The sequence below is a fragment of the Penicillium hispanicum genome (assembly GCF_028827665.1).
Source record: "Penicillium hispanicum strain IBT 35686 chromosome Unknown utg000001l_segment0_segment0, whole genome shotgun sequence".
In the NCBI taxonomy this organism is placed as follows: Eukaryota; Fungi; Ascomycota; class Eurotiomycetes; order Eurotiales; family Aspergillaceae; genus Penicillium; species Penicillium hispanicum.
The window spans coordinates 387,484-400,939 of NW_026623193.1; the positions used below are offsets into that span (position 1 = coordinate 387,484).

General features: G+C 55.9%; 9 protein-coding genes across 9 annotated transcripts; 4 read left to right on the forward strand and 5 right to left on the reverse strand.

Annotated features, from left to right (window-relative positions):
* Window positions 1-94: 94 nt before the first annotated feature.
* On the reverse strand, window positions 95-2,533 carry N7459_000148 (isochorismatase family protein family; the record flags this gene model as incomplete). The annotated part of the gene is made up of 1 exon (XM_056939333.1): window positions 95-2,533. One exon carries the CDS (start codon window positions 2,531-2,533, stop codon window positions 95-97), a length of 2,439 nt encoding a protein of 812 aa, XP_056803613.1.
* A 717-nt stretch (window positions 2,534-3,250) lies between these two features.
* N7459_000149 (Ketol-acid reductoisomerase) lies at window positions 3,251-4,441 on the forward strand (the record flags this gene model as incomplete). Its single annotated transcript, XM_056939334.1, has 1 exon — window positions 3,251-4,441. One exon carries the CDS (start codon window positions 3,251-3,253, stop codon window positions 4,439-4,441), a length of 1,191 nt encoding a protein of 396 aa, XP_056803614.1.
* A 441-nt stretch (window positions 4,442-4,882) lies between these two features.
* N7459_000150 (threonine/serine dehydratase) lies at window positions 4,883-6,084 on the forward strand (the record flags this gene model as incomplete). The annotated part of the gene is made up of 2 exons (XM_056939335.1): window positions 4,883-5,219; window positions 5,312-6,084. 2 exons carry the CDS (start codon window positions 4,883-4,885, stop codon window positions 6,082-6,084), a joined length of 1,110 nt encoding a protein of 369 aa, XP_056803615.1.
* A 79-nt stretch (window positions 6,085-6,163) lies between these two features.
* On the reverse strand, window positions 6,164-7,621 carry N7459_000151 (putative Rad51 family DNA repair protein; the record flags this gene model as incomplete). The annotated part of the gene is made up of 1 exon (XM_056939336.1): window positions 6,164-7,621. The coding sequence occupies one exon, from the start codon at window positions 7,619-7,621 to the stop codon at window positions 6,164-6,166; it is 1,458 nt and encodes a 485-aa protein (XP_056803616.1).
* Window positions 7,622-7,888: 267 nt separating this feature from the next.
* Window positions 7,889-8,274, forward strand: N7459_000152 (uncharacterized protein; the record flags this gene model as incomplete). Its single annotated transcript, XM_056939337.1, has 2 exons — window positions 7,889-8,106; window positions 8,178-8,274. 2 exons carry the CDS (start codon window positions 7,889-7,891, stop codon window positions 8,272-8,274), a joined length of 315 nt encoding a protein of 104 aa, XP_056803617.1.
* Window positions 8,275-8,475: 201 nt separating this feature from the next.
* N7459_000153 (TBP-associated factor 8 family protein) lies at window positions 8,476-9,606 on the reverse strand (the record flags this gene model as incomplete). The annotated part of the gene is made up of 2 exons (XM_056939338.1): window positions 8,476-9,269; window positions 9,339-9,606. The coding sequence occupies 2 exons, from the start codon at window positions 9,604-9,606 to the stop codon at window positions 8,476-8,478; spliced, it is 1,062 nt and encodes a 353-aa protein (XP_056803618.1).
* A 437-nt stretch (window positions 9,607-10,043) lies between these two features.
* N7459_000154 (cytochrome c oxidase subunit VIIa) lies at window positions 10,044-10,570 on the forward strand (the record flags this gene model as incomplete). Its single annotated transcript, XM_056939339.1, has 4 exons — window positions 10,044-10,073; window positions 10,175-10,217; window positions 10,386-10,421; window positions 10,491-10,570. The coding sequence occupies 4 exons, from the start codon at window positions 10,044-10,046 to the stop codon at window positions 10,568-10,570; spliced, it is 189 nt and encodes a 62-aa protein (XP_056803619.1).
* A 610-nt stretch (window positions 10,571-11,180) lies between these two features.
* N7459_000155 (NEDD8-conjugating protein UBC12) lies at window positions 11,181-11,991 on the reverse strand (the record flags this gene model as incomplete). Its single annotated transcript, XM_056939340.1, has 4 exons — window positions 11,181-11,333; window positions 11,455-11,744; window positions 11,819-11,909; window positions 11,971-11,991. 4 exons carry the CDS (start codon window positions 11,989-11,991, stop codon window positions 11,181-11,183), a joined length of 555 nt encoding a protein of 184 aa, XP_056803620.1.
* Window positions 11,992-12,638: 647 nt separating this feature from the next.
* On the reverse strand, window positions 12,639-13,271 carry N7459_000156 (GNAT family N-acetyltransferase; the record flags this gene model as incomplete). Its single annotated transcript, XM_056939341.1, has 1 exon — window positions 12,639-13,271. One exon carries the CDS (start codon window positions 13,269-13,271, stop codon window positions 12,639-12,641), a length of 633 nt encoding a protein of 210 aa, XP_056803621.1.
* Between the last annotated feature and the right edge of the window lie 185 nt (window positions 13,272-13,456).

A 13,456-nucleotide genomic window follows, 5' to 3' on the forward strand; every position in this document is an offset into this window, starting at 1 on the left:
TATAGCTACCTAGGTACAAGATGTATAAGCATGGGTATCAGTCGCAAAGCGCTATCGAACTACCGCCACCGCGCAGATGACAAGAATGTCAGAATCAGTGGGAACCTGCCACGATGGCCTTCACGATGCTCCGTTTCTCGACACGGTGGTAGTATTGTTTCAAGTTCACGAACCGCTCATCGAAGGGTCCCTGGGCCTGCACGATCTCCCGTAGGACCGGCCAAAGCGAGCAGTCATCGATGCCTAGAACACCGCCCCCGAGATAGTGATGTCCATCCAAGGCACTTTCGCACTTTTCCAGGCCAGATTCGAAGATTTCTCCCTCACTGATGCTACAGTGCACCCGCCAGCGAGCGTGGAGCTCCTCAATCCACATGAAATGGCTGCCGCCCTGCAGCATATCGACTCTCGGTCGTGCGGTTTCTGCGGGCCGCGCAGCCAGATGCTTCAAAATGGCCAAATCCCCCGCCACACTGGTTCCACGAAAGTCGACATACCACGGCCGCTTGGTGGGCTTGCCATCCTCGATGTCCATCTCGTTGCTGTCGGCGATTTCGTACCGCAGCCCATTCTCGCCTAGGGCCAGTTGCACTCGCAAGTCCGGCACTGAATCGCCACTAAGTGCTAATCGCGCGGGGGTGGTTGTGACAAAGTTAACCACATCAAATCCACTGCCGTATACTTCATCCCAGTCAAACTCGGTTGCACGGTTTTCATGGCCAAAGGCACGGATCAGTCTTTCTGTCTCTTCGGGATGCCCGTGGACCACCACTCCAGCTGTCTCCCGTGTCTTCCCGACAGCTCCCTGGCCCCAGATAATATTGCTGCTGGGGGCAACGTAGGTCCCAATGTGCCTGAAGGTGAGTGAGATGCGTTCGCCGTCAAATGCTTGTTCTTCAGGGGATTTGGTAGGTTCGGGGCGTTTGTCAGGCCGGATGCCATGCAGCCATCGCATGTTGGTCTTCGGTCCGAGAATGAAGAGAGAACCATGAGGCAGTGGCACTCGCTGGGTGGCCCGGCCAGTTTCTGTTCCTTCTAGAGACTCCGAAGCAGACGCTTTGGTGCGAAGAGTCATGACACGTTGGGCCCCTAGACTGACATTGCAAATGTAAGAGTCTCGCACAATGTCCAGTGTCTTGTCCGAGTGCTCAGAGATACTATCCTGTCCATCTCGATACAATTGGATAAGTGCGTGGTTCAGTGGATGTCCCAGAACGCGTTGGACTGCCAGACGCACTTCATCAACGACGGGCGTGAACGGAATCAACGAGGGAGATTCATCGGCAGGGTGCCGATAGATAGGGATGGCACCGTCGGGCTGAGGGAGGCCCTGCACAGCGACAAGTCGGGGCACCTGACCCGATAGATGATACATCTTTTGCCAGGACACTTCTTCGCGAATACGCTGGAACACGTCCATAGGAAGATCAAGCCCTGGTACAATGCGCGAATCACCCTCGCCAATACTGTCAGCCGAAGACTGTCGGGGATCTGAGGAACGTCCCAAGGGAGCATCATGAGGTCCTGCACCAGCATCCGGGGTGGGCTCACGGCGCTTTGGGCGTCGTACGCGTACGCGCACTTTCTTTTTGCCTTCGCTGGCACTACGTTCGGCTGCAGCCGCCGCCCGGTGCGCTCTGGTCTGGGATGCAAGCGCCGACAAACTGCAATCCTCTGCAGCTGGCGTCTTTTCCGGGTTCGTATCCTCGCTCCGCACCCCCAAACTGTCTAGGACGCTCTCAATACCGACTGGAGCAGCTTGCCGCATGGGTTCGGGGGGATCTCGCGCGATCGCGTCTGTCTCCTGCCAATCCAGCTCCTGAGTGAGCTCCTGCGCAGTCAGACCAGTGGCCCCCAGAATGTCTGCCATGCGGCGCATGGCCTCCCGGTGACGTTGAAAATCGCGGTATCCAAGACAGTCCTCAATCAGCGTCACTGAAAAGCCGTTCCGCACAGCATCCAGCGCGGTCGCATAGACGGATACATTAGATAGCGAGCCACATAGATACAACTCCGTCACGAACCGAGTGCGGAAAGAAAGCACGAGGTCGGTGGACTCCAAGGCGGAGTACCCGGTTTTGTCCAACACAGTGTCATTATCCCGGTCAATAGCAGCAAGGATAGGTGCCGGGAACTGGAACCCTGGGGTCTGCGCAGCACAGCATGTAGCCGACTCCCCAGACAGAAAAGCCTCGGGATCGACCGGCTCGGGGGAATCACGATCCGACGCTGCCTCGATCACATCTGACGAGGGTATGGTTCTCCTCTTGGGTGGTTCCGTTTCCAGCACAATACGGTCGCCAAAGTTCCAATCCGTAACCGGCTGTGCAGACTGATACTGAGAGCGCACCCAGATCACATCACCGGACTTGCGAAAGGCGGCAGCCAGTGGAGGCAGCGTCTCAAGGATGTCGGCGCTATTGGGGATGTGGAGGCTCCCGGACGGACGGACGAAATCATTCTGGAAGTCGAGCAGTAGCAAGGCCTTCCGGGTCTGGATGGTGGGCAGATCACCAAAAGAGAAGAAACTCATCGTATAGACATGGTCCGGACGCGCATCCGAGTTGAGGGGAGATCAGAGCGAGTGGTGCTGTGCTTCGTGGGGGAACGAAGAGTCGGCGGTGTTGGGGGCCGTGGTGGACACCTCAGGCAGCGATGGCCAACCGTGACGATCGGATGGGCGCAGAAGCTCATTTCTATACTTCTCCTTTGCACTCTGCAGCAGTGTGCCAGACTCTGATCGAATAGGGTGTTGACATTCATAGCGAAGCCTACTTCCGACCCAATGGCGAGACCAACTGCCAACGAGGGTGGTTTCCGCTGTGCTGGGTCGGTCGGACTGGTACCATTGGCCCTTGCTGCTGACAGCCTGATCGCACAGATATTGAGGCCACAGGACCGCTCAGTTCACGACGGGCAGATGAGAATGAGTTTGAGGTGAAGTGAGGTTGCGGGCAACGCTTGTAGCAGCGGCCACCGTTCTTTGAGTCGGGGATCCTCCAGATCTCTGGAGTTGCAGTAAAGAACGCTCGAGGGCGTCAGCTCTCGACGGCAGCCAATCAGCGCGACCCCGGTGTCGGCCGGGGAGCAAGGTCGCTTCTCCGGGGATCACGTGGAATGACTGGCCGTGAACTTTCGAAGCTGCTCCCCCCAACTTTTTGCTTTAAATCGTCCAGATTCTTCCCGCCTCCCCTCCCAATTCTTTCCTCCTTCCCACTCTCCACTCTCCTCTCTTCCATCCCCAGACACAATGGCTTCTCGTGGTCTTCCCCGTGCCCTCCGCCTGGCCCGCGTGGCCGCCCCTCGCTCCGTTGTGACCGCCGCCCTGCCCCGGCCCGCTCTGGCCAAGGTGGTCCCCCGTGTCATTGCCCCGGTGACTCCCGTCCGTGGCATCAAGACCATTGACTTTGCCGGTGTCAAGGAGGATGTCTACGAGCGTGAGGACTGGCCTCGTGAGAAGCTCCAGGAGTTCTTCAAGAATGACACCCTCGCCCTCATCGGCTACGGCTCCCAGGGTCACGGCCAGGGTCTGAACCTGCGTGACCAGGGTCTCAATGTCATCGTTGGTGTGCGCAAGAACGGTGCCTCGTGGAAGGAGGCCATCCAGGATGGCTGGGTTCCCGGCAAGAACCTGTTCGATGTCAACACCGCCATCGAGAAGGGTACCGTCATCATGAACCTGCTCTCCGACGCCGCCCAGTCCGAGACCTGGCCCACCATCAAGCCCCTTCTCACCAAGGGCAAGACCCTCTACTTCTCCCACGGTTTCTCCCCCGTCTTCAAGGACCTGACCAAGGTTGATGTCCCCGAGGACGTCGATGTCATCCTCGTCGCCCCCAAGGGCTCCGGCCGTACCGTCCGCACTCTCTTCCGTGAGGGCCGTGGTATCAACTCCTCCATCGCCGTCTACCAGGACGTCACCGGCCAGGCCAAGGAGAAGGCCATTGCCATGGGTGTCGCCGTCGGCTCCGGCTACCTGTACGAGACCACCTTCGAGAAGGAGGTCTACTCTGACCTGTACGGTGAGCGTGGCTGCCTGATGGGCGGTATTCACGGTATGTTCCTCGCCCAGTACGAGGTTCTGCGTGAGCGTGGCCACACCCCCTCCGAGGCCTTCAACGAGACCGTCGAGGAAGCCACCCAGTCCCTGTACCCTCTGATCGGTGGTTACGGTATGGACTGGATGTACGCTGCCTGCTCCACCACCGCCCGCCGCGGTGCCATCGACTGGTCCAGCCGCTTCAAGGACAACCTGAAGCCCCTCTTCAACGAGCTCTACGACAGCGTCCGTGACGGTACCGAGACCCAGCGCTCGCTCGACTACAACTCGCAGAAGGACTACCGCGAGAAGTACGAGAAGGAGATGGAGGAGATCCGTGAGCTCGAGATCTGGCGCGCCGGCAAGGCCGTCCGCTCGCTCCGTCCCGAGAACCAGAAATAAATAATATCGTGATACCCGTCAGGGAGGGTTTGGACACAAAAGCTTATGATGTACTATGATCTGTTTTGGGTTTCGGGTATACGCAAATGTCATTGACGGCCGCGAGAGCCGGTTTCCAAGTTTCCCACCGTCGTGTTTCTGTATAATGAGCCGAGTCGATCCATTGTGGCTCCAATTGTAGAAGGAGCCCATGGCCTCGCTAATAGTATAGTGAAACCTAGCAATCACTTGCATAGCTCGGTCATCTTCACCAAAAAGGGATTTCGCTTCTCACCTTGGAAACTCGCCATGCTCCAGCGAGTATTACAAAACCACCTCGGACCACCTCCGACAAGGCCCGCAGCGGGGAAAAGCCCGGGGTGAACGCGATCGCAGCAGCGCATTACGACTCCTCGCCTTCTCTCCCTCCCACCTCCCACTCCAGCCGCAACACGACACACGATGGCCTCCCCAGCCGAAAAGGTCCAATCTCTCACTCCGGCCGCGGTGCATGCCGCCTACAGCCTCATCCAACCGTACGTGCATCGCACACCACTTCTCACCTGCAAAACCCTCGACGCCATCGCCTCCACCCCGCAATCGCCAGAGGCATTAGTCGGCACCCCATTCGAGGGCCAAGCGCCCGCGAAGCCGCGCATCCGCTTCGTCTTCAAGTGCGAGAACCTGCAGCGCATCGGCGCATTCAAGGCCCGCGGCGCCTTCCACGCGCTGCTCCGGTTAATCGAGGAGCGCGGCGAGGAGGAAGTGAAGCGGCGCGGGGTGATCACGCACAGCTCCGGTATGACACAGCCAGGCCCAGATGGAAATGGACACTGAGGTTGAGATTGGAGACTGAGCATTGGAATATCGGCTGACCCACGGCATCTGCAGGAAACCATGCGCAGGCCCTGGCGCTCGCCGCATCAACCCTGCATGTCCCGGCATACATTGTGATGCCGCGCATCAGTACCCCGTCCAAGATTGCGGGGACGCGCTCACATGGCGCGGAGGTTATTTTCAGTGGATCTACGAGCGTCGAGCGCGAGGCTCTTGTCGCTCAGATCCAGGAAAAGACGAACGCCATCCTCGTGCCGCCGTACGACGACTTCAATATTATCTGTGGGCAGGGCACGACGGCGCTAGAGCTGGAGGCGCAGTTTGCCGAGCGGGTGGGGAACAAGACTCTCGACGCGGTGATCACGCCTGTTGGTGGCGGTGGGCTCAACGGTGGCGTTGCGACGTACTTCTCTGATAAACCGCACACGAAAGTCTTCGGCGCCGAGCCTAGTTTCGAGGGTGCAGATGACTGCCGGCGTGGGCTTCAGGCTGGGGAGCGGGTTGAAAAGGTTTCGACGCTTACTATCGCGGATGGCCTGCGTACGCCGGTGGGATTCTTGAATTGGGAGGTTATCTCGGATGCGCGAAAGGTGGAAGGCGTGTTTGCTGTTACGGAAGACCAGATCAAGGCTGCGATGCGGTTGGTACTGGAGCGCATGAAGGTGGTCGTCGAGCCGAGCGCTGTCGTCGGGCTGGCCGCTTGTCTGTTTGATGAGGGCTTCCGACGGCGTGTTGAGCAAGAGGGGGGCGAGGAGGGATGGGATGTGGCAGTTGTATTCAGCGGAGGCAATACTACTGTCGAAGCGATTGCGAAGTTGTTCGGATAAAACGACACAACATATAGCACAGTTTCATTTGGTCTTGAAAAACTGCATTATACAGAGCTTTTCACGCATTCGCCATCATTCATTGTCCATCAGGCAAGGGTATCTCGACTCCGGATTCGCGCACGTAGAATGAGAAGCTCCCGCCATTGTGCCAATCAACGCCGTCAACCACGCGGCGAGGCCACTCCTCTCGTCCCCATGCATTGACCCAGGCGGAGAACTTTCCCTGCCGGACCACGCTTTGGCGCATAGGGGCATCATGCCTGGCATCGTGTGCGCTCATGGTGGGCGGAAATGAGCGCACTACGTCCCGATGGACCACCAGGCGCAGGGTGGGAAACGTACCCCAAGGTGCTGGAAGAGCGGGCCTCAGAGATGGCGTCCGAGATAAAGGTTGATCATAGGGACCGAAAGGGCCAGGTTGACCACTGGCGCTGTTCGCTGGGCGGCCAACAGAGACCGTCGTAGTGAACACGACAGTGCAGCCAAATCGCCCCTGCAGTCGCTTCAGCTCCTTGACCAGTTCGGCATACAGGTCAGAAAGGTAGAAGCTCTTCCCTTGCTCTCGCTCCTGGATAATCTCGGCATGAGACCGGCCAATTTCTTCAGTGCGAGCAATTTCATCGCGTAATCGATCTTGCCAAAGAAATGCCGTAGCACTGTCAATGGCAAGCAATTGTAGAGGTCGTGCCGCGGAATGATGTCGTGATATGTCGTATAGGTAATGGTCGAGATTTTGTAACGTAGATAGAAGAGCAGACGAAGACTGGGGACGAAAGACGTGGACGTGTTTGAGTGCAAAGGACACAGTAGCTTCGAGCTCCTCGTCCGCAGAACCCCCAGTATCTTCATTCAACACATCAGAATCGAGGGCCACTTTGGCTCGTCTGATAATATCTGCAGCTACAGAATGAAGCCTCCAGGCATCGAATCGATCATCAGCATCAATCAAGACAACAGCCGCACCTTGTCCCCCGATTGGGATCTTGTCATAAAACCCCGGCAAAATCGCAAGCGCGACCAGATAGTACATTAGCTGGGATTTCCCAGCCCCCGAGAGGCTACTTGAGATCTCAATCACCGGATTTGGCCGCTTGCTCCTGCTAGCGGAATCTGCGAACAAGACGTTGGAAGGTAGATCGACATTAGTGACTGGCAATGATTCGGCTGGTAGTACCATGTCCAGCTCTGCATCGTCCCCACGAAAGAGCATCTCCTCATCTACAGCGCGATCATTTTCAAGTCGATGTTGGTGTCCCGGGTCCTTCGATTGACTCAGTGTCTTTTGCATGAAGACTTCAAGCAAGGCATCAAGAACGGGAACACCTAGTGTCTGTGGTTCATGGTCGACACCGACAGAATAGACATTTGCCAGGTCATGTAGGATCTGGCACACAAGATCAGTATCAAGATATTGTTCCAAATCGCGCTTTAATCGCACATACCTCGTCCAGTCCCTCGTGATGGACTTCAGCCAGCGACGTCGCACCAAAGCTGGCAGCCATGACAGCCAGAGACCACCAGTGTCATGGAACATGCATACCTCTTAGGAGCAGTTCGATCAAAGATTGTCAACAGCACCTGCAATGCACGAATATGCGCAGTCGAGTTCGTAGAATGCAAGACGAAGTCCGGTAGTTCGGGAGCAAAGCGGACCTCCGCGGCGCGCGACTCGAATTCGGAATTCGGACGGCGCCACTTCCACTCTGCTTCACTCTGCTCGCCAGTGTCGACCACACCTGTCCATTCCCGCCTCCACGCCAATTGAAAGACTTCCAGTGTACGTATTCTTTCGAAAATCACTATGGCACCTCTGGTGCCCGTTTTCACCGCTGAAACGCTACCCGACCATGTCAACACTGTGCGCCGCAACTTTCAAGAGAAACGCCGCAAAGGCGAGCAAGTCAATCTGAAGGAGTGCCCGCTTCTCGAGATGATGCAGTACTCCTGCAATCCGCCGTCGGAGGAAATTCCGCAACCGGGCGTTATCGTGTGCAAGCCTGTTGTACGGCTCTTTCGACGGTGAGTCTTACCTGACCCGGGGCTGCGAGGTTCTGCATAGCGCGAGCTGCTAATTGAGGGCGAATGCACAGTTGTGCCGGTGGATTGACAGTCGAGACTACATCATGGGAACGTGTGCGCCAGGCAGAAGAAGCCAAATTGAAGCAATCGACCACTTCGAAACCGTGATTAGGGAGACACTGCGCCGGAGGCATTAAGCATTGCATTGGGCGGAGTTATAGGGATTTACAAATGCATCGAGAATCATTTTGAAAGAAACAGTTTGTCATGGGGTATCTCCTCAATAAAGACTCCGAAATATACACCGAGCGCCGGCCCAGAAACAGAGATAGAAATGAAAACGCCGATATCCATACCGCCCACCACCATTTATGTGCCGACGAAGCTATCTGCCATCTCAGCGCTGGGCGCTGGCTTGGGCGTCTTCTCGTCCCCGCCTCGAGGATTCGCTGCAGTCGTCCGGCGCCAGTAATTTCGCTCGCAGTTGACGATGGGCCCCAACTCCAGATTCCAGGACACCTTCGACTTAGTCTTTGCATCTCCGTCTGCCGCAGGGCCAGAATCAACCTCCATGGCGGAGCCAAGGGCACCCCCTAGTGGCGGCTGGGCCAAGACATCTTTTCCATCCTTTTGTAGTTTCTTTGCTAGACCCTTCACCGTCTTCTCGAACATGGTCTCCATGCTTTCCATCCGTCGGCCCCAGAGCTTCTTATCCCGACCACTTGAGCTCGTGGGGTTATCGCGGAATGCAGCGCTGGCCAACTTGCGGAGCGCCTCTTCGCCATGTCGCCCGTCTTCCGCGGCACGCTCGCGGATCTTACGCGGGTCGTTGTCGCGCTCCGTGAAGATCGCAGTCGTAGAGTAGGTGTGCTTGCTCGGGAAGTCGGGGAAATGCTTGGGGATGTAGGAACGATTGGTGGCGCTCTCTTCGCCGCGCAATGCATTCAAGAACGGTAGTTTGCGGGCAACTTCATCCTCTGGCGGAGGGGAAGGGAGGAGAGTCGGGGAGGGCGTGGCCGATTGTGGATATTTTAGGTAGGGGCGGAGGTCATCGGGGGAGATGCGGACGCGCTTCAAAGCGTGATCAAAGTCTTGAGGGATTGGTTGGAGACGACGAGATGAGAGCATCGACTGTCGAACGTATGTCGATAGGCGGAGCAGATCTGGTGGCCGCGCATCGGGTCAGTCAAGCCTTTCGACCTGCAACGAAGGAACGACCTGCAGCTACTTACACTCCTCTGCGGCACCGCGGAAGCTGGACAGTGCCGCTGGATCTGCCAGGTCAAATCCAGCATCTTTGACGATGTGCCCGATGGAACGGTTCATTAAATAGTCGAGATGGGTGTCATCTTGAACGGCGGGCTCGGACGCCGGCGGGAGGGTGACTGGGTCCCGCAAACGGTGATGGTGATGATAGTGGTGCTTCGGTCTTTTTGCGTCGCTAGCGTCTAGGCTAGACATTGACCGTTTCACTGGAAGGCCCGACGTCGCCATAGCCATTGAGGTGCTGCGAATCAACGGGACGCTGGAAACAGAGAGCTTGCCGTTGTTGATCGGGACGGTTCCGGTCACGTGTTGACACCTGAGGCAAACAACAACATATCAGAGGGCGTGCAAGAATGGCTGAAAATGAAACATTTCAGAGAGAGAATGAGTCATTGTAGTGGAGAGAGAGCCTTGTAGCTCCTTCGCTTTGTCGCGCATCGAATCAGCCCATGCTTCATACTGGGATGGCATGAGCCGCCGTCAAGTAATCGACCAATCCGGAGGCTCGCTTAGCCCGCCCGAAAGCTTCAACCTCACTTCCCGGCCACTTCGACCCTCGTCACTCTCTCCCCTCCTTCCGCTCCACCACCACCCTCCGAGGCAGGCTCCAATCTGTCTACAGCGCACTGAGCGTTACTTTGAGCATCGATTGGCACTGTCTACTTGCAACAATGGGCGCCGCTATTCCCCCCATCACCGGCGTAAGTGCCCCTTCCATTCGAGCCCGGTCTGCCCCGAACGGGCTGGTCGGATACACGGCGAGACGACGAGCGACGAACTAACGTGTGACTTGCGATTGCAGATGCTCCGCCGCGGTCTGGTTCTGGACCTGAGCACCGCTTTTGGTGAGTTGAAGCGTCTTGGACTGGGTGGCATGATCCGTCAATGAGTTGGACTTCGTCGGGTTCTCATGGAATTCGCGCTGTGCTCCAATTCTCGATGGGCTGGAAAACCATCGCCGTGGAAATTTGCGAAGGCTATAAGAAATGGGACACTAACCGCATTCCTTCCAGGCTTCGGCACCACCTTTGGCTACCTCTGGTGGTACGGTACGTGCAATATCAATCCCAGCACCTCATATCCACCGCCAAACAAATCCCTAATTCTTGACTTTACAGGCTTCCACCTGCCCCGCGTCCGCGAGCGCGACACCTACTACGCCCGCCTCGAGGCGGAGCGTGCCGCCCAGCGCGAGTAAATCGGCTGACGCCAGTCGCCTCCCCTTGACCGAGTCCCTTTTGCCTGTCGGCAGTTGTTCATTACTGTTAAGCAAATAAATTCCTGAATACAACCCGTCACCGGGGAATTTTTGTTCTCTACGATCTCTCTTTCCCTCGACTAGGTTGTGTCGACGGGCCGTGTCCGAGTGTGGATGGTCTGTCTTGGATCCGATTGTACATATACGCCTGAGATCAATGTGTTTCGATTTCTGGATCCGAGGCCGCTGTTCACTTTGGTGGCTGTCCACACCGCGTATTCTCTAGATTTAGGACCGTGGGAACTGCCGATCCTCGTGCTGACAGCCGGCCTAACAACCCATGCGCAAGTCCACACGAGCCCGATCTATAACAGCACCCGTCTGAGAGAAAAATGAATCTATTGCAATCAAACGCTAATTACGCCGGTTATATGTACGTAGAACTCCCACCCACTGGGAATTGCTGTCGCAAGCCACGAATCATCCATCTGCCTCTCTCCTCGACTACTTTGGTATTCTCTCCGTACAGCCTTCTTCCCACTCACTTCCCAGTCGGGAAAGCTCGAGATAAAACGAATTCACCACCCGATGCAAGGAAAATGCACAGTAGCTATTTCAGCACTCGTTCGAACGCAATATGCCGGACTGACCCGCCCGCCATGGACGCGCGCACGTTGCGCTTGAAGGCATCTCGGTCCGCACGGAGGTCCTCGGCAGCCTCCTTGTTCAAGGGATCGGACGCATTCGGCTCAAGGAAGAGGAACTATACACCAGGGAAAGGATGAGTCAGCTCGGTCTGCAAATAGGCAATCTTGCAGGCAACGCGATCGCCGTGGAGCCTGATGGTATTGCTGCGATATCCCGAGTGAACGGATGTGACGAACCTGCATGCCGACAATCACCGCATTCAGATTCAACACGGGCTTCCAGTCCTCGCGCAAGATGTTCAAGCACACATTTCCTTCCAGATCGATATTCGGATGGTAGATTTTCTGCGTACACTTGACCTTGGGCGGGTCGTGCGGGAAGTTCTGGTTGACGGAGAAGCTGAAGTTGAACACGCCGCCCTTGTACATGCCCTCGTCCGGCTCGATGGTCAAGGTAAAGTTGAGGATGTCGTCCGGGTTGGGAAAGGACATTTTCATGGTGCTTCCGAGGGTGAGTTCTTGGAGATCTGGTGGGAGAGCATAGCGTGAGCAAGAAATGGAGCAGACAAAGTCGGTGGTGACCGGCATAGATCGAACGCACCTCGTTGCACACGCAGCTGCGCCGCCGTGACCTTCTTCTTTTTCTTGCCGGCAGCGCCTTCAGCATTCTCAGCCTGCTGCTGCTGCTGCTTCTAGTGGGAGATCAGAATGTGTTTCTCGCTCGCTATGCCAGTGCCCATGGGCATCACGTACGATAGACCAAATCTTCATCATCTTGGCGAGAATCACCACCCCACCTGGTGGAACAACGGAGGGGTCCTAGGGATCGAGGAAAGCGGCGGGTAGGAAAAGGCGAATCAGATAGAAGATGATCAGGAAAATTAAATCGCAGAGTAGGCGCAATTCAACTGCGAAGACAGGTGGTGGAAGCAGAAGGAGAGAGCTGGGGCGGAAGTCTTGCGGGGTTCGCAGGCGGCCCCTCAGGCGGCTTTATCGCGATTCCCTTTCCCCTTCCGTTGTGGCGCCTTCGCCACTTTTTGCTTCCTCTACCGCCACAAGGCATGGAGAATTATCATAATTAGCTACGATCTTGGGTTAGCGCTAATTCGCACATTGCGTGGAATTGAAGCAAAGTACTGACCATAATCTACTCTAGTGACCTTGGGTATATATTCAACAGGGTTTGCTAAATGTGGACTACCTTATTCGTAAACTTATCCATGGATATCAGTGATTCGTGACATGCCAAATGTTTATATGTGGTTCAGAGTCAATTCGCAAGTAAATCTGACGTGGGAAAACCCCATCTTATAGTGTAGTAGCATATGGATCATAGGTAGTCGAAGGTATAGTTCAAGAGTCATTCAAGAAAGCCATACTATATTTCTTCGATCGTCAAGATGAACGCCATCTTTACATCTCTATATGGCTTGCCCATCCTGCCATTCTCCTTTCCTAATAATCCATAAAAGATCATTCCCAAACTCATCCACGCCGTCGCCCCCCGTGGATGTTGCAGGCTCTAAACCAAACTTCCGCTCCATTACCATCTTCATCGGAAGATTCCCAGAATGACTGCCCACTCGAATCTCTACCAGCTGCAGCTCCCGGAATCCATAAGAAAACACCATGCGGAGAGCTTCGTGAGCATAGCCCTTTCCTCTCGCAACCGGCTGAAGCATCACCCCGGCCGCACCGGCGAGAGATGCATCGCTTGGATCCTGGTCCTTATTACACGGGCCAATCCAGCCGAGCCCGGCGATTCCTACGGGCGTCTCGCGATGCCAGATCAAAAAGTTGGCGTGGGTCGGCGGTTGAGATATGGTTGTCCATCGTCGAGCAATCCCCTCCAGCTCCTCAATTGAGGACTCTGCGACCGACTTGTCGAATTCGGAGTTCGCTTTGTTTCCCAGAATGTCGAGTAGGGCTGGGATATCATCCGTGCTCGGAATCCGCAGGCAGAGCTCTGTTGATAAAGACTGGAGATGGAACGCGGAATTGTCTGCATGGCCGACGAGGCTGTATGGCGGGGCGGTTGATGTGGATTGCGACATTCTCTTCCAGTATAGTGAAGCAGAGGAAAAAAAGACTACGGAGCGCTTGGTAGAAGTTGGAGAAATGTAAAATGAAAATGGACGATCCAGAGGGGAAATAAGCGATGACTCAACACGCCTCTACGGGTAGGGCTTTCCCATCTGAGCTGCCGCCGCTACAAGCAACAAAATCATCGGAGCAGTGT